General features: G+C 43.3%; 1 protein-coding gene across 8 annotated transcripts in view; it reads left to right on the top strand.

Moving 5' to 3' along the window:
* PRDM2 (PR/SET domain 2) overlaps nt 1-19,855 on the top strand; it is a 112,066-nt gene that overhangs the window by 12,745 nt on the left and 79,466 nt on the right. For 7 of the 8 annotated variants that reach the window (XM_066270398.1, XM_066270389.1, XM_066270393.1 and 4 more), the window contains exon 2: nt 6,461-6,534. The exons of the other annotated variant lie outside the window; for it this stretch is intronic. In XM_066270398.1, the coding sequence (XP_066126495.1) occupies nt 6,526-6,534 (9 nt within the window). In that variant the 5' untranslated portion in view covers nt 6,461-6,525. The remainder of the gene's footprint in view (nt 1-6,460; nt 6,535-19,855) is intronic. 8 annotated transcript variants of the gene reach the window in all.

The following is a 19,855-nucleotide window of genomic DNA, read 5'->3' as shown; positions in this document are numbered from 1 at the left end:
GGAAAGAAAGCTGAATGCATTCTTGTTTGGACACAGAGGGAACAGACAGTGTGGGAAGTCAGAGAGATTATTAATCGTGTAACAATGAATTATATTGTACATTTTTTTGGTTTTTTAAAATTATTGTTAAGAAAATGTTGGCCCTAGCCAGTTGGCTCAGTGGTAGAGCCTTGGCCCAGCGTGTGGATGTCCTGGGTTTGATTCCTGGCCAGGGCACACAGGAGAAGTGCCCATCTGCTTCTCTACCCATCCTCCTCTTGCTTCTCTCTCTCTTTTTTTCTTTCTCTTCTCGCCTCCCCTCCTGCAGCCATGGCTTGATTGGAGCAAGTTGGCCTTGGGCGCTGAAGATGGCTCCATGGCCTCCACCTGAGGCGCTAAAAAATGGCTCTGGTTGCAACGGAGCAATGGCCCCAGATGGGCAGAGCATCGCCCCTTAGTGGGCTTACCGGGTGGATCTCGGTCGGGGTGCATGCAGGAGTCTTGTCTCTGCCTCCCCACCTGTCATTAAATTTTTTTAAAAAGAAAAAGTTAAGGTTCATTGATATAACAAATACAATGTTTTAAGTATAGTTGGCCCTCTGTATTTGTAGGTTCTGCATCTGAGGATTCAACCAATTGAGGATTGAAAATATTGTGGAGGGGCAAGTTAGGTTGTTGCTGACTGTACCTATGGAGTTCGGCATGGGATGATTGTGTCTGTACTGAACATCTTACTTGTCATTATTCCCTAAACCAGGGGTCCCCAAACTACGACCCGCGGGCCACATGCGGCCCCCTGAGGCCATTTATCCGGCCCCCTGCTGCACTTCCGGAAGGGGCACCTCTTTCATTGGTGGTCAATGAAAGGAGCACATTGACCATCTCATTAGCCAAAAGCAGGCCCATAGTTCCCATTGAAATACTGGTCAGTTTTTTGATTTAAATTTACTTGTTTTTTATTTTAAATATTGTATTTATTCCCATTTTGTTTTTTTACTTTAAAATAAGATATGTGCAGTGTGCATAGGGATTTGTTCATAGTTTTTTTTATAGTCCGGGCCTCCAACGGTCTGAGGGACAGTGAACTGGCCCCCTGTGTAAAAAGTTTGGGGACCCCTGCCCTAAACAATACAGTGTAACAAGTAACTATATACATTGTACTAGATATTACTAGTCATCTAGAGAAGATTTAAAGTACAGTGTGTCCGTAAAGTCATGGTGCATTTTTGACCAGTCACAGGAAAGCAACAAAAGACATAGAAATGTGAAATCTGCACCAAATAAAAGGAAAACTCTCCCAGTTTCAGACCTATTCAGTGCAGTTAAATACGGGCTCATGCACAGATTTTTAGGGCTCCTTAGGAAGCTATCCTGTATAGCCTCTACAGACTCGTCACTGACTGATGGCCTACCAGAACGGGGTTTCTCCACCAAACTGCCCGTTTCCTTCAACTGCTTATCCCACCAAGTAATGTTATTCCTATGTGGTGGCGCTTCATTATAAACACGCTGATATTCACGTTGCACTTTGGTCACGGAATCAAATTTAGCGAGCCACAGAACACACTGAACTTTCTTCTGTATTGTCCACATCTCTACTGGCATGGCTGTGGGCTGCTCCACTGTATACACGGTGTTACGTCATCATCTGTGCATGTGCACATGCTGCCACATCATCCTACAGAAACTGGGAGGGTTTTCCTTTTATTTGGTGCAGATTTCACATTTCTATCATCTTTTGTTGCTTTCTTGTGACCGATCAAAAGTGCACCATGACTTTACAGACACACTATATATGGGAGGGTGTGCATAGGTTATATGCGAATATACCATTTTATTTAAGGGGCTTGAGCATCCGAGGATTTTGATATCTGTGTGCCTGTAAGCTAGAATCTGCAGAAGGGGAGGAAGAGGAAAAGGGAAAAACAAATGAAAATCACATGAAAAGGAGGCAGCATCTCAGAAAATGGCAGTTCCATTCTTCCATGTGCTTAGGTTGAAAACACTGGTGCCACCCCTGACTTCCTCTCTTTCATACCTAGCATCTGATCTGGCATTAAATCCTGGGGCTCTGTTTTTCAAATATAGCCAGGATCCAGGGTCTGTTTACATCTCTTCTGCTACCTGGGCCATGCCACCTGCATCTCTTGCCAGGATTGGGGCATCATTTTCCTGAGAGGTCTGCTCACCTCCACCCTGCTCCCTTATAGCCTCTTTTCCATATTACTTTGTATTAGTTTCAGGTGTACAGTGCAGCGGGTAGCCCGTCATACACTTTACAATGTGTTTCCCCGACATTTCAAGTACCCACCTGGCACCACGCATAGTTATTACAATGTTATTGACCATATTCCCTGTGCTGCACTTCGCATGTTGTGACTGTCTGGTAACTACCAATTTGTAGTTCTTGGTCTCTTTAAATCTAAGTCACATTAGGTCACTCTTGCCACCTCCAGCCTCCCAGTGGCTTTCTATCTCTGGATGGAAAAGCTATAACCATTCTGATGTACAGTGCTTACCTTAGAAAGCTCATATAGATTAAGTTAAATATTTGTAAGGGTGATTTGTCATAGAATTTGGAAGCGATAACTTGAAAAGTTAAGTACATGTATGTTATTAAAACCTCGGATATGTAAAATCAAGATGAAGCTCTTATTTTTCTTAATACCTTTATTTTATGAGTTTTTTTTCTTCTTTTTCCAAGTGAAAGGAGGGGAGGTAGACTCCTGTATGTGCCCAACTAGGATCCTCCCAGCTACCCCCATCTGGGGCCATGCTCACAACCAAACTATTTTTAGCACCTGAGGTGAAGGGTCCACAGAGCCATCCTCAGCACCCAGGACTGATGTGCTTTAACCAATCGATCTATGGCTGCGGGAGGGGGAGAGAAAGAGAAAAGGGGAAGGGGGAGAGGTGGAGAAGCAAATGGTCACTTCTCCTGGGTGCCCTGACCGGGAATCAAACCTGGGATATCCACATGCTGGGCCGATGCTCTAACGCTGAGCAAACTGACCAGGGACAATTTTATGAATTTCTTTTTTTTTTTTTTTTTTAATTTTATTTATTTATTTATTTTTTACAGAGACAGAGAGTGAGTCAGAGAGAGGGATAGACAGGGACAGACAGACAGGAACGGAGAGAGATGAGAAGCATCAATCATTAGTTTTGCGTTGCGCGTTGCAACACCTTAGTTGTTCATTGATTGCTTTCTCATATGTGCCTTGACCGCGGGCCTTCAGCAGACCGAGTAACCTCTTGCTGGAGCCAGCGACCTTGGGTTCAAGCTGGTGGACTTTTCCTCAAACCAGATGAGCCCACACTCAAGCTGGTGAGCTCGGGGTCTCGAACCCGGGTCCTCTGCATCCCAGTTCGATGCTTTATCCACTGCGCCACTGCCTGGTCAGGCGAATTTCTTAATTATAATTATCCTAATCCATTCTCTCCCCCGTCCTTTTTGTTTTGTTTTTAATTTATTCATTTTTAGAGAGGAGCTGGAAGCATCAACTCCTATATGTGCCTTGACCAGGCAAGCCCAGGGTTTCGAACCAGTGACCTCAGTGTTCCAGGTCAACGCTTTATCCACTGCGCCACCATAGGTCCTTTTTGACATCACCTTTTCCACTTTCCCTCTCACTGTCTACATACCAGCTACACTGGCATCCTTGCCCCTCCTCAGACACCCAGCATGCTGCCCAGCAGGGTTTCTCACCCATGTACCCCCTTCTTTATGAAGCTCCTCCCCATGCCTTCTGGGCTCATAACTCTCCTTCTGGCTTTTATGCAGATGTCCATTTGTCAGTGTGACCTCTTCTCTGACCACTCTGTTGGATAACAAGCAGAGCCAGAGATTGTGATCCCCACCTCCCTGTCACCTCCTCTTCTCTAGACCACTTGCATTGTCAGACATACTAAGCGTATACTTGTTTATTGCAGGCCTCTTCCCCTAGAGCAGCGGTTCTCAACCTGTGGGTCTCGACCCCGGCGGGGGTCGAACGACCAAATCACAGGGGTCGCCTAAAGCCATAGGAAAATAATGGCTTTAGGCGACCCCTGTGTTTTGGTCGTTGGACCCCGCCAGGGTCACGACCCACAGGTTGAGAACCGCTGCCCTAGAGGGCAGGGGTGGGTCTGCTCACAGCTCAGAAACAGTGCTGGACACACAGTGTGCTCAAGGGGAGGCGGGAGTAAAAAAGTTGGTGGAATATGGTCAGAAACCATGGCTGAGTTATCCTAGCCTCCCTGCATGTGTGTGTCTTGTTAGGTGAAGATGGTTGTACTTACCTGTGTGGAAGTAGACTGAGCTGATTTATGTGGAGGTCACACAGAGCAAGCTGGTCCTGGAGAGCACTTCTTGAATGATACTGATGCTGCTGCTGCTGATTCCAATAGAAGGAAGAGGCAAACAAAAGAAAATGGGAAAGCACTGTGGTTCTTGCCAAAGATCTCTCATGAAAGCATGTGCTGTAGGCTGTTTGGTCCAGTCCTCAAAGAGAACAACAGCCTGAGACCAGTGTTAGTAAATCCACCTACAAAAGCTTAGTGAGAGGGCAAGTGAACCACTGACATTTTATTCACTCTCCTGCGTCACACAAGATTCTCCTCATAGAACCGTTTGGCAGTCAGTAGGCATTTGTGGTCCAGAGGTCAGGTGCGTGCACCTCCGGGGCCCCTAATCTCCTGTCTGACACCCAACTGTGCATTTGTAGCTTGGTAATGACCTTCAGTGTCATAGATGAGGATCCTTTATATTGAGTGTAGGATGTCGACTACAGAAGCACATGTGTGTGAGGAAGAAGCCAGTGTTAAAATGGAAAGAGGCCCTGGCCAGCTGGCTCAGTGGTAGAGTGTTGGGCTGGTGTGTGGAAGTCCCGGGTTTGATTCCTGGCCATGGCACACAGGAAAAGCACCCATCTACTTTCTCCACCCTTCCCCCTCTCCTTTCTCTCTCTCTCTCTTCCCCTCCCGCAACCAGGGCTCCATTGGAGCAAAGTTTGCCTGGTTGCTGAGGACGGCTCCATGGCCTCATGGCCTCTGCCTTAGCTGCTAGAATGACTCCGGTTGCAGTGGAGCAACACCCCAGATGGGCAGAGCATCGCCCCCTGGTGGGCATGCCGGGTGGATCCCGGTCGGACACATGTGAGAGTCTGTCTCTCTGCCTCCCTGCTTCTCACTCCAGAAAAATACAAAAAAAAAAATAAATAATAAAGAAGAAAATGGAAAGGAATGGACTTTAGGGGCTCACCTCCAGTATCTGAAATTATACTCCCTTGAGTGTTTACTTGCTATGCATTTATATTGGTTTGGCTAGACTGAGCTCTCTAACGGGATGCAAGTAATGGAACATATTCCCTGTGCCAGGTATGAATAAAAGCTAGTTCAGATGGCCAGGCCCTAGCTTAAATAATAGTGTCTTTGATTGTTACAGGTGATCAGGTGAGTGTGGTTAAATAGCTTAAGGAAAAAAAAAAAAAAAGGAAACAAAGAACACCTAAACAGTCCTTATTAATGAATGGGGTGAAATGTCAAAGCACTGGTCTTCATGAGTGGGCAGGCAGTCTTTTCTATTATGAAGAATACCATTGAGTTACGTGTTCCTTGGTTTCTTAACTATTAGAACATACAGTTCCAAGGTGAGTAGCGTGTTGGGGGTCTAGGAAGGAGAGGGTATTATAGGTAAGTTCATGAAAAACTAGAGCACTGTTTGATGGTGTGTATGTATACGTGCTGAAACTTAGACTGTTCCAGTGGAAGGAGCACGGCTGTCACTAATTATGAAGGACTTCAGTTGAGTCCTAGGATGCAGGCTGCATAGAGGTCCCTCTTCATAGGTAGTTCTTTAGAAACAAGTATGTCATGCATGTGTAAGAAACAATTTTGTCCTCTTGTTATTTTATTATTACTGTGAATGTATGGAAGAAAAAGTTTAAAGGAGTAATTATAGTTCTTCCAAACAGGGTTTATTGAAACATTTGCATTTTATTTACTACCAGGTTTTGGTTCTGTTCCTCAAAGAGAACTCTCTATGAAAATGTTATTGAATCTAGCTTTCTAGCTCAGGAACTTGGAAAACAAAATAACGTAAAGGGGTCTAATTGTGTTTATATTCAACACAAGGTTGGTATAAGTCAGAGAAGGTCAATTACAGTGTGCAGCATCACCTAGCAAGGCTTCGTGTGTCTATTCACAAAGCTAATTTATTTCGTCTTAGGAATAATGCAATTCCAAAGCAAAAATTTGATGTCATTCTAATGAGTCTGCTTTCAATTGTAGGGTACAATGAAGCCCTGGTAAAGATTAGCAAGAAATCAATTTTATTGTCGATAGTAAATCTGTGCAGTAAGCTCTCGGCGTAGATTAAAGTTGGTCTGGCCCGAGTTGCTTTATGAACAGCCCTTTGAGGAAACTGCAGTCTGTATGTGGTTTTAAATCACTGTAACTTTGTAGGCAGGTACATATTACAATTGTCTGTTTTTCTTTTTAGGGCTCATGTAATCAAAGAAGTTTCTTTGTTGTGTGTATCTTTTCAGAACACAACAGGAATTGAAAATGAATCAGGTGAGTTTAACTATAAGAATTTATACAAATACATTCCCTAGATGTTAGACCAGTTCTTGATTTTTAAAAGGTAGTAACATACACATTCCTTCCAGATTTCCTTTCTGTTCTTAGTGCCATGAATGAATTCATTACTTCATCGTATGTGTTTGTGGAGTGGGGTGTGCGTTCTGGGGGTGTAGGCTGGCATTCTGTGGAGCCCTGAGCAGAGAACTCATTCATTATTAGAGACCTTATTAGTTTACACTTATTTTTTTAAATCTCTCTCCTGCCACACCCTGGTGTTAATATTTTGTTTTGAAGATTATTAAGCTTTCATTTTCAATACTTTTTATTTTGTAATTATCCATTGGTTGAAAAGAGAAGATGGAAAGTTTGGTTGTTTTTTTTTATGAGATCGAAATTGATCAAATGGGAAACTTGAAGCTGTTCTGTCTTTGAAAACCTGTTCATGGAGTAGTAACAAGAGGGCAGATATTGAAATGTAAGATGTGCTTCTCCTTACAGGGAGTGTGGGATTACCTGGAGAGGACACAGTTGTGCTGGGGACATTTCTGTAGCTTCAAGGATATTCTGCTAAGTAGAGCCAGTTACGTGGATTTAATATGTTCTAAAGTAGGATTCTTATATTCTGATCTTAGTATTATTTATTTGCAGTTACAGAAATTTATGGATGTCAGAAACATTCTCTTTTGAAAGCTTTATAAACACGTTTAAAAAAATACGGACAAAACTTAAAAATATGAAGTCCATAATTTTTAGCATTTAGCTTAAAACTACCCGACTTGAAGATATTTTTTACCCCTCATCCACTGAAACTCTGGACACCTTTTTTATCATTTACAGGTGTCTCTAACTGAGATCACAAGACCAATTTTATTAGGCGGCCAGGCTTAATAAATTCAGTCCTGTATTGCACCGAGAGATGTGAAATTTTTGGAATGGATTCTTTGATTTCTTTTCATTACTTTCTTTATCAAAATATGTTTACTTTAATGCAGAGGGCCATACGTCATAAAAAAATGAATCTGGTGAGCACATGGGACACATGGTTTCTATTATTTAAAACTTGCAGATTTACTGACATGCTTTTGAAGGCAAATTATTTTTGAAATGGTAAAATGGGGGAGGGAAGAGAGAACAGAGTGGGTTTCCACAGTCGCTGCCCATCAAAGCTCTGTGCCTGTGTATGTCATAGATTCCGTATATTTTCCCATTTGAGGACTGATTCTTCATGCGAACCTTGTCACCCAAAGGAACTTGCTTTCCTAATGGCCTAGAACTGTTGTTGTGAGAGGAGCCTTGGTTTTGGATTAGAAAGATTGTGAAATTTTCCAAAGCGGGATCTAAATTTTGACGTTGCTTTTGTTGCCTCATTGTTCAGCGATCATTTATTTCAGTGGCTACAACTTGAACCTTAGGCTGGAAAATGCCTTGATTCTTATATCGTGTTAGGCCAGTCGGATTTTATTTCTAATACTTTATTTCTTTGACGCCTCACACCTTCACTTTAATATTTTATTTATATCAAACGAACTTGTGCTTAAAGAAGATACGCATGCCATTCAAAAGAGTTGTAACCTTTTTTTTTTTTTTTGGCTCTCTTACAATTTCATTTTGCTTTTGACAAGTTTTAATATCAGATCTGCAGAGGACTGCCTTTGATGCCAAATGCCAAATATCAGTGCTAGAGTGTCCTCTCATGTTTCTAATGGTTAGCACATTTCTGATTTGGGTAAAATTTAAATGGTCTGGTAATAATGAAACTTTTATTTGTATTATAAAAGTTGTCCACTTTTTATCAGTAAAATTTTTAGCATCTTTAATTATATTTTCATTATTTGAGGAATATTAGTTATGTGACATTTAGTCCTGATTATTATGTCATGGCATAAAAACTGTGAGTGGTTTTCAACAGTTGTCCCAGTAATTGTTAAAAATTAAAAATGGTTTCCGGACATTTTATGTTTTTCCCTTCCCTCTTGTATTTATTCTTCTCATTTGCAGCCAGTGAAAATAAGTAGTAAATGCTTAAAAACTTCAAAATAACTATACACAATTTAGATATTAAAAAAGTTTTAACTTGACCAATATTGATTTTTAATTCAAATCTTGATATAGTGAGTTTAGGCTTAGATTTTTTTCACTCCGACTGATCTGCATTGCTTTGATGAATGTTAGCTGTCAGATCTGTCCCTTATGGTGGGTGTGGTCTCTAAGACAATAGCACAGAATCATTCATTCATGTGGTCCCGACAGTCGAGTTTGAGGAACTAAAGGATCCTAGGAGTGAGCTTAGCCTCTGTTTACAAGCCAGTCCTTCAGGGAAAGCAGTAGTCCGAAGCCCAGAGCTGCTGGTATTTTAAGCACTGGCTACTGCAGCAGCAGTCTGGACTGTTCGGTGTTATTATCAACATGTTTCAAGTCATTTCTGGTGCTGTAGCTGGTCGGCTTTTCCTGCAACCCCAGCCCTGAGCTCCTAGAGCCCTGAGACCCACATGTTTTTTGTCCCTTTTCTCTTCTGGTCTGCTCTCCACTCAGCCTTGTCTGCCCAATTTAGAGCCCAGCTTGCTTTGCATGTGAGCCTTTGTTCTTCCAACTGAGCCCAGGCCTGGTTGGCAGGCAGGAGGGGCCGTCTCCGCTCCTACCCTTGCTGTCTGTTTTCTCTTCTCTCTCTTTGCAGATCGTAGATACCCTCTACTCCGTTCACTCACACACCCATCTTAGTATTTAACTTTCGAGATGGTCCACTCTTCCCTTCCCTTTCTCCTAGATATATCTAAGAGAACCCAGAACTTCATACAGACTCTCTCACTGAATCGAGTCTAGAATGCTGAACGCAGTTCCTCACCTCCTGTCCTCAGTGTCCTTTAGCTATGATGTTCATGAGATGTCTTAGGGAGTTGACTCCTGTTTATATCACTTAGCCAATGGTAAAATTTTGGTTTCATTTCACTTAAAAGTTGCAGACTTATCGACATTAAATGAAGACAATACTATACTTTATAGAACACTCAAGGCAAACCAAGTTCCATAATGTAGATGTGCTCATAGAAGCTTAAAGTGGATGTGCTAGAGTTTAACACTACTTCCTGTCTACTGAGTGCTCACCCAGCACGCCAGGCACCTCATTAGGTATTGCACATACATTTTCTTGTTAATTCAGTCTTTGCACCCACTCTGTGAAAGTTAGGTTTTATAATCGTTTTATGGATGAAGACGCTGAGGCCCAGAGGGGTGGTGATGGCTCATGGCTTGCTCAAGCAGCAAGCGGTAGACCCGACCCACACCAGGCCTGTCAGATGCCAGATGCTGAAGTGCAGGTTGCTGCTCATGGTGCGGTCTTGCTGTCGGTCAGGACAAGCTCTGGGGTGCCGTGCACACAGGCAGCTCCAAAGTCTGAGGGCCCAACACAGCGACCGTTGTTCCTTGTTCCCAGTATACTGCAACATGGCTCTGCTGTTGTAGTTGCTCAAGAGCCAAGGGGGATGGAAGCTTTGTCTCAACAGGTGTCACTTCTGTTTACATTTAATTGGCCAGGTTAGTCATGTGGTCACATCTAGCCTAAAGCTCAGGTGGGGGCAGCAATGAGTCTGTCTGGTACCTGAGAAGAGAGGGGAGGGGAGAGGAAAATGGGAGGGGAAGGCAGGGGATAGGAGGGGAACTGTGATATCTAAGTGCAGCCTCAACCATTCTTTCCATCTTAACACTATATTTGAGGACATTTTCTTCATTTGGGCAACTTAATGGACCTGCCAGTTTTGGGAAGGAGAGTACTTTTTTATGTTTCAGAACTATTCAAGTATTATTCATAATTGAATAATGTAATTAACATCTAACAGTATATAGGCTTTCACTTTAATGATTTAATACAATGGCCTTGGTTACTAATTGACTGTCACGCTTATTTTTTTTACAAAGAATCTTTGTATACCTCAAATTGTTAACTAATATTGGAAATTTCTACCAGTACAGCAGCATCTATATATTGTGATCAATCATCTGTGGTATTGCCAGTTAACATGAACTTTTATACAGCAATACAACAAGGGGGCTTTTAATCACTCAATGCTGCAGAGCCAACCCTGAGAATTGATAAGCTGCCCCCAGTTCTGTTATCTTAACTGTTCTGAATGTCCCTTCATCCCATCACTCCTGTGCTGACTGCATCCCAGTGTGTTGTGGGTTCTGCAGACGAGCCCAGGCTCTACTCTGCGGCTCACGTGCTCAGAGGGAGACAGTGCAGGAGCCAGAAAGACAGGGCAACCAGGTAACGTGATGAAGAATGCAGGTGGAATGGGGGAGGGTCTCTGGATTGCACGGTCAGAGGAGGCTATTCGGGAGGTTAACAACAGAACAGTAATAAATTAATGGAATTATTAATAATAATTCATAATTGAATAATAGTCCCAGGTAATAACCAAGAACCATATGGATGAGGATCTGGGGAGAGGAGATTCTAGGCCGAGTGAACAAACAGTGGGTACAGAGCCCTTGAGGTGGGCACGAGTTTGCCGGTTCAGGCCCAGAGAGCAGGCCCGGCTGGGGCTTGGCAGACCCTGGGGCAGGCTCTGCGACTGGGGTGAAGTTGGTGTGAGAGGCAGGGGCCACGTTATAGGTCCTTAAAGGCCATGGGAAGAAGTTTGTATCCTGAGTTCAGTGGGAAGCCACTGGACAGTGACATAATTTGGTTTCCTGTTCTAGAATATGCTCACTGTGCCGTGGAGACTGGGTTGTAAGGGGGCAGGAGTCTGGTAACATGTTGTTCACTGTTGAGCTTAACACTATATTTGAGGACATTTTCTTCATTTGGACAACTTAATGGGCCTGCCAGCTTTGGGAAAGAGTACTTTTTTATGTTTCAGAACTATTTGACTGTTGTTCTTTCCAAAGACGGTGCATGAGATTTTCTCGTTCTGTGTCCCCATCTGTTTATTGTTACTGCAGCCCCAACTCACTACTTAACCAAGTACAGTTCAGTGCTGTTTCGGTAAACATAAGCTTATCTGACCCCCCCCCCCCCATTATTTGCCCCAAGAATAGTAGTTAAGTGTCTTGATTGCAAGTTTAAATGAAGACTTGTTCACAGAATTTGAGTTTTAATACTCTTTAATTCTTGGATATCTTTTGCTGGTAACAGTGATTACTATTACTATGGTGATTATTAATCTGTTGTAGCAATAACATATATCTTATTTTGATTATACTATGACTTGTTCGTAATATTAAACAATACTAGTCACCAGTGTTTTGATCAAATTGGTACTTAAAACCACTTGGTGCTTTAATTAAATCAGTTACATCTGATCTAATAGTTTATGGCCATTCTCTGGGTAGAGCGTGTGAAAGGAGGTACTTCTATAAATTTAAATGATGCAGGAAAACTTGCTTATTCTTCTATTTAAAAAAATAAAAATGTTAATACATGTTGCCTATGTCGGGGCTACGTGCAGCCAGTGTGCCCGTCGCCAGCGCCAGCGTTCTGCGGTGCGGCAGTTCCTTCCTCGCTCCGGGGACTGCTTGTCTGGGTGTGAGGGAGGGGTGGAGCAGGCCAGCTCCAGGGAGCAGAAGGCAGGGGTGAGTGGTCAGGGCACAGGGCTAGCTCAGCGGTCATTGTGAGGATGGACCAGAGTAGACTTTACCCAGGCTGAAGGGAGACTGTTGGAGGGTTTGAGTTGGGTTAGGAATAAAGATTAAAAGCTTTTTCCTGTAGCATTGGTATATTTGTGGTTTATTTTCTTGGAGCATTAAAGTTTCATTTCAACGTGATTTAAAGAGGAGGATGTAGGGTTTATCTACTTACTGGTGTGAGATGTTCTCACTTGCACTGTGCAGTTCTGAGTCTTGACGCGCATGTAACCCCCACCACTGTGAAGGCACCGGCCATCGCCTTGGCCCACAGAGCTCCTCCTTGTGGCTCTGACGGTCTCCCCGCACACCCTAGCTCCGGTGGCCACTGAGCGGCTCGCTGGCCCCGGGGATCGGTCTCTCCTGTTCTAGGATTCCTCACAGATTGAAGCATGAAGTACGTGTGCTTTTGTGTTGTCTCCTGTTGGTCGGCACGGTGTTTTTGAGATTTGCCCATGTGTTGTGAGGATCAGCAGTTTATTCCTTTTACAGGAAGTATTTAATGGGCCGTCATCTGGCCATGTGGATACATCCGTACATAATCATATTTCTGAAGACTTGGTGAGACCCTGGGATGGCTTTCTAGCTTTGATGTTAGGTTGCTCCTCCACTTTTCCTAATTCTAAAAATATATATTATGTAAAAAATTGAAACCACTTGTGCCATTTTAGCATATTATTAACATCGAATTATATTTTTATGAATAATTACAAATGCAAACTTGGTTTTTCAGATTTTTGAAGAAAACACTTCCAACTAAGGCAGTTTTTATCCGTTATGACAAACCTCAATTAATAAAAAAAAAGGTGTGTTTAGGGAATTAATGTGCTTAATGATGGCACCTAAATTTTATTTTGACTCATATGTTCTGCTAACTACATTAGCAATTTTAAATATAAAATCTAGTGCGATGTTTTTCTGAGTGAAAATAATAGATTATTTTTGAGATTTGAAAAAAACTTTAGCAACTTATATAATGCTATTTCCTTGTATAGCTACTGAAGGAGCTGCGCAGGGAGGCTTCCGTTTGTGTCGCTCTGGTTGTCGTGGTTTGGTAGAGAAGAAGGTGAGGGTATCAGGATGGCTAGCTCGGCCTCCCTCCAGCTGTCTGCCTTTCACGCTCCACCGTCAGACCTGGCTTGGCCACCCCAGCCTATGACCTTGGGCAAGTCATGTGACTTCTTGGTATTTGCTTTCTTACTTGTTAAGTAGGGATCGTGGTGCTGCCCACCTCATGTGGTTGTGTTCAAGAGCAAAGTTAATGAACATAAAGGCTAGTAGTACACAGCATATAGGAAACACTATGTGAGTATTATTATTATATTACACTGGAAACACTGTGTGAGTGATATTATTATATTACACTGGAAACACTGTGTGAGTATTAATATTATATTACACTGGGGAACAATTTTTTTTTCATTTTCTGTTGCATGAGGTTTTAGAACTATTTGTATATATTTCTGCATTGCTGATTCCAAATTTGAAATCCGTTTTTTGGTGTACTCTCTAGTTTTTATGCAATTTTCATTTATTTTTGTTACAGTTAATGGCATGCATTGGTTTTTAAATTGGAGTTAAAGGGCAATGACTCTCAGATTGAACATAACCACAAGGCAATTAATGTTTTACAAACATCACTTTTACATAATTGTAGTTGTTTTTAAATGTAAAAAATTATTATATGATAAAAAACCATATCTGAAAAAACGTCATATGATCGCATATCCTAATATTCCTTCAGTAATACGACCTATCCCACACTCTTGAGACATTCCTGGTTCCAGTTTTCAATGGTTTTATTTCTTCTAAGGACGAAGAAAGTGAACATGGTGATCAAGTGTATTTTGATGAGATGCATGAGGAAATGGTTGTAGAATCTGAAAGGTCTTCTTCTGATGCCAAGCAGTCATTAACCCTCAGCAGTTTAGCCAACCCGAACTGAATGACTTAGTAAGACAGTTGGGCCTATCAAAGAAAGCAGCTGAGTTATTAGCCTCCAGGCTTCAGGAAAAGAATGTACTTTACGGGTCAGCTAAAGTATCCCATTTCAGGAAGCGTGAACAAATTTTTGTGGATTTTTTTCCCAAAGACAAACACTTTGTTTACTGTCATGATATCAGTAGTCTTCTCAGCTAGGTAGATGTTACCACTTATAGTCCAACAGAATGGCGTCTATTTCTTGACAGCTCTAAACGGACTCTGAAATGTGTTCTCCTACACAATGGTAATGTTTATGCAGCGGTTCCAATTGGTTATTCAACTCATCTGCGAGAAGATTATAATGACATAAAAATTGTCCTCGACTTTCTGAAGTATGAGGAGCATAGCTGGATCACTTGTGTGGATCTTAAAATGGTAAATTTCCTGCTAGGACAACAGAGAGGTTTCATGAAGTATCCTTGTTTTCTGTGTTTGTGGGACAGCCGAGCTCAGGAGAAACACTGGACACAGAAGGAGTGGCCTAAACGTGAAGCTCTGGAAGTAGGGATGCAAAATATTGTGAATGAACCTGTAGTTAATCGAGACAGGATCATTTTCCCCCCACTTCACATCAAACTTGGCTTAATGAAGCAGTTTGTTCAGGCTTTGAATAGAGAAAGTGAATGCTTTCAACATATTATTTCTGTTTTTCCTGCCTTGTCTTTCAAGAAGATAAAAGCAGGTATATTCGATGGACCTCAAATTCGAGTTCTTATTCGTGATGAAGAATTTGCCAGGAAGATGACTAAGGAGGAGAAAGCAGCATGGCAGTCTTTTGTGGCAGTTACAAAGAACTTCCTTGACAACAAAAAAGCAAAAAACTATGAACTTCTGGTTCAAAGGATGCTGTTGGCTTTCCGCGACATTGGATGTAATATGAGCATTAAGATTCACTTCCTGAACAGTCACCTTGATAAGTTTCCCGAAAATCTTGGAGCTGTTAGTGATGAGCATCAAATGAGATTGTCCTCAACAAGTACACAAACGCAAGAGCTACAAACGCAAATTTTTGCCTGAATAGAATTTAAATAAGTTTTGCGAAAATTTTGTGATTAAAATAAGTGTTTTAATATGTTCTATTTCGAAATTATAGACAAATTCTGATGCAATCATATCTTTTAGTGTATTTACTGCATTATATAAATTATTATATTTTCACAAAGATGATGCCCAAGAAGACATTCTACTTCATTATGTTAAACTAAATGTTGAAAATTTTAAAATAAGATAAAAACCTAAAATCTTGAATTGCAAAAAAACTGTAGCTTACAGAGAAAAACTAATGTCAGATTTGAGATCAGCACACTCGAATTAGGTAAGAGCAAGTGTTTTTGTGAATGCAACAAAAATTTTGTCACTGTTATCCCAGTGTTATTGTTATCCTCAGCCAGTAACTACGGTAAGTCTTGATTTTGCCTTATAAAATACCTTCTCATCACTGCCACTGCTTGAGTTCAGACACAAACATCCCTTGTTTAGGCTGTTACAGCAACCTCCAGATCAATTGTCTCACTGATAGCCTCTCCTCACAGAACCATTTTCCATGGGCCTTGAGTACTATACTTAGACAACATAAAACTGACCAAACAGGAACTCAGAAAAGTGGGCAGGTATCATGAGTTGTGCAGAATGTCTTCCTGGATGAACTGGAATTTGAACTTGACCTGGAAGAGTGCAGGAATATTGACTGGCAGAAGAATTGAGGGCTAGAGGGACCAGTGGTCTGGGGTCATTATCAGCTGGAAGCCTGGATTGTGAGAGACCCAGAGGAGTTAGTTTGGTGAAGGGGGAGGGGCTGGGAAGGAACTTCTACAAGTAGAATGTTTGTGTAATTTCTTTTAATAGAATTTATTTAAAATAAGACTGTGGGCCCTGGCCGGTTGGCTCAGTGGTAGAGCATCAGCCTGGCGTGCAGAAGTCCCAGGTTTGATTCCCGGCCAGGGCATACAGGAGAGGCGCCCATCTGCTTCTCCACCTTTCCCCCTCTCCTTCCTCTCTGTCTCTCTCTTCCCCTCCCACAGCCGAGGCTCCATTGGAGCAAAAGATGGCCCGGGCGCTGGGGATGGCTCCTTGGCCTCTGCCCCAGGCGCTAGAGTGGCTCTGGTCACGACAGAGCAATGCCCTGGATGGGCAGAGCATCGCTCCCTGGTGGGCGTGCTGGGTGGATCCCGGTTGGGTGCATGCGGGAGTCTGTCTGACTGCCTCCCCGTTTCCAGCTTCAGAAAAAAATACCAAAAATAAAAAAATTAAAAAAAAAAAAGACTGTGGGTAGACCAGACAAGTCCTTATGACTTAAAATGCTGTGACGCCACGGTCTGCTGCTTTAGATGAAGGTGGTTGGAGATGTTGCAACTCCAATTTCATGGGTACCAGACTCGTTGGGAGGCAGCAGGAAGCTCCTTCTGCTCATCCCACCCTTCCCCTCACTTCCCCCCTTCCCCTTTCCCCTTTCCTACCCTCCTTACTCTTCCCACCCTTTCCACCCCTCCCCAACCCTTCCCTACTCCTTCCCACCCTCTATCGGAATTTACTGGAAATGGGGAGGGATATGTCAGGTTGAGAAAGCTCTCAGGTTGCGTATTTTCTCTGCTCCCTTTGAACCTTGAAAGTCTCTAAACCTAGTAGAGCGACTACTGGATTTTATTTAGAAAGTTTTTCAGAAGGTTTTGAACCAGATGCTTTAGAGGACAGTTAATCAAGAAGGCAGAGGGTCTGTAGAGTTAGATATGGGTAGACTGGGAGCTAGGAAACCGTATCACCTCTTGTTACTCTTCCAGCGAAAACCTTCCAGCTGTGCCCGCCATGCTCCAAATGCCACAGTCTCTATCCCGGCCTTCAGGGTTCTGGCGGAGGCCGCCTCCGCGTCCTCCCTGGCTCACTCTGCCCCGGCCACAGTGGCCTCTTTTTTGTTCCTGAACGTGCCAAGCCCTTTGTCTCCTCAAGACATTTTCTTGGAATGCTCAGTCTTTAACACATGGTCTTACTCATAAATCAAAGAATTTTGAAGTGTGATTAAACAATTACACATTACATTAGCCACCAGCATGTCATAGCTTCCTGAAAAGTCTGCTCTCCACACCTAAGAGTAAAGAAGGCAGATAACATCCTAATATTTATTATAAGAACTGTCTCTGATCTCATGGCCCCAATAAAGGGACTTCCTGGGCATCCCCAGACCATAGTGTGAGACCCCCAGGTTTAGTGGCTAAAATGTGGACTCCAGAGTCAGACTGGGCTTCATCTTGGCTCCACTACTTTACAGCCAGGCAGCTTGGGGAAGTTACTTGGACAGCTACTCCATAGCATCATGGTTTTTTAATTGAGAGAGAGAGAGAGAGAGAGAGAGAGAGAGAGAAAGAAACACTCATTTGTTGTTTCACTTAGTTGTGCATTCATTGATAGTCCCTCATATATGCCCTGACCAGGGGTCAAAGGTGTTTCAGGACAACCCTCAGACCGACTGAGCTAACCGGCCAGGGCCCATAGCATCTTTTCTAAAAGTCCAGTCTGTGGAGCCTGACTGTTAGGATTTGAATCCAGGCTCTGCTGCTGACTGCAACTATGGGCAGGTTTCAGTTTCCATCTGTAAAGCGGGGGTCATATAATTGCAGCCAGAGCGGTAGTGTGAAGGTTAAACGAGGTGACACATAGAAAGTGCTTGGAGTAGTGTAGGCGGTGTCCTGCCACTCTGTCAGGCTTAGCCGTGATTATTGTTGTGGGCTGCTACATGGACGGTGCTTTGCATGGATCTTGGTCCAGGGGAAGGAATAAATGTCTCACTCCTTACGTCCCCCTCAACATGGGACAGGCATCCTGGGCCAGAGGAATGGTGTGCCAAAGCAGTAGAGGGGCCTTTCAGAGACCAGAGTCAGTGTATCTCTGCGGGTTTTTGTGTTAGGAAGCAGGGAAGAGCAGTTCTCTGGCCAGTGAGCTTCGTGGGGAGGGGCTAGGCCAGCTTTCTTCACCTTTGTGTCCTCACCGCTCAGCACAGTGGTGGCCCGAGTGCAGGAGAGACACTTGGCCATATATGAGGCAAGGGCAGGCAGTGACTAAATTTGAGATTGAGGTAAGAAGTTGGAGACATTAAAGTAATGAGATCAAGTAATAGTTAATATCTAAGTAACTTGTTAAATCAACTTGAGTTTAATACATTACGTTGAATGCATATTGTTTCAGATCAGTTCACTGGTAGGTGTTTGGAGACTTTCATTAAGCAGTGAAATAAAGAGTTCTGGTGATTCCTGTTGGATTGCAGGGGAGTGTGGAAGTCCTTGTAACTTTCTCTGTTTTTTTCTTCTTTTTTGTGACAGAGACAGAGAGTCAGAGAGAGGGACAGATAGAGACAGACATACAGGAAGGGGGAGAAATGAGAAGCATCAATTCTTCATTGCGGCACCTTAGTTATTCATTGATGGCTTTCTCATATGTGCCTTGATGGGGAGGAGGGGCTACAGCAGACCAAGTGACCCCTTGCTCAAGCCAGCGACCTTAGGCCTAAGCTGGTGAACCTTATTCAAACCAGATGAGCCTGCGCTCAAGCTGGTGAGCTCAGGGTCTCGAACCTGGGTCCTCTGCGTCCCAGTCCGACGCTCTATCCACTGTGCCACTGCCTGGTCAGTCTAACTTTCTACATTCTTATCACAGTGATCAGTGGTTAGGAAGCCTGAAAATGGGAATGTTCCTTTATTCTGGGACAGCAAAGGCGGGGTCCTGGGAGAAGGAGCCACCAAGGTTCCTTCCTAGAGCTTGCAGTCTGATTGGTCACCTTCCGTGTAGATCAGCAAATGGTGACACGTTTCTCCTAGGCAATACCCTGCCTGCCTCACCCTCTCTGCTCTATTCACGTTGGTCTTTTGCCTGTCTGTCCCCTGAGCATTCCAAGTTTCTTCCCAACTCAGCAAGGGTCCTTGCTGGTTCCCTACAGCATGGTTCCCCCAAGTGGTCACATGGTTCTTCCCACCCGCAGAGAGTCTTTCCCTCACTCTGTGCTCTGTGGGAAGTCGCTGTCAGAAGAAGAAGCCTGCCCTTCTCCATCCTGTGTCGTTCTTGTGCTGGAGTTTTCTTCAGAGCACCAATACCTACCAGGCCGCACACATCTTTGTTCGATTTTGTCTGCCTTCTTCACTAGAGGGACACATTGTTAAGGCAAGTGTGATGCTTAAAACAGTGCCTGGACCACAGAAGGCACTCAGAAGATGTTACAATTTCTTGTTGGACAAAATCGATCTGGGAGACAGCGTGAGATCAAACTGTGATTCTTTAGTGTAAGAACCAAGATGAGCCTGTTTAGAATATATTACATCTAATTCTATCTGTCTATCTATCTAAAAGTTTTCTGTTTATGAGTGTGTGAGAGAGATACTTTTTTTTTTTTTTTGTATTTTTTGTATTTTTCTGAAGTTAGAAGTGGCAGGCACTCAGACAGACTTCTGCATGTGCCCGACTGGGATCCACCCAGCATGCCCACCATGGGACAGTGTTCTGCCCATCTGGGGCGTTTCTCCATTGCAACTGGAGCCATTCTAGCACCTGAGGTGGAGGCCCTGGAGCCATCCTTAGAGCCCAGGCCAACTTTGTTCCAATGGAGCTTTGGCTGTGGGAGGGGAAGCGAGAGAGAGAAAGGAGGGGAGGGGGGAGAAGCAGATGGGCGCTTCTCCTGTGTACCCTGACTGGGAATTGAACCTGGGACCTCAACATGCGAATTGAACCT

The sequence above is a fragment of the Saccopteryx bilineata genome, chromosome 3 (assembly GCF_036850765.1).
Source record: "Saccopteryx bilineata isolate mSacBil1 chromosome 3, mSacBil1_pri_phased_curated, whole genome shotgun sequence".
NCBI lineage: Eukaryota > Metazoa > Chordata > Mammalia > Chiroptera > Emballonuridae > Saccopteryx > Saccopteryx bilineata.
Note: the sequence above shows the minus strand (reverse complement) of the source record. Positions and strands in the feature narration are given on the sequence as shown.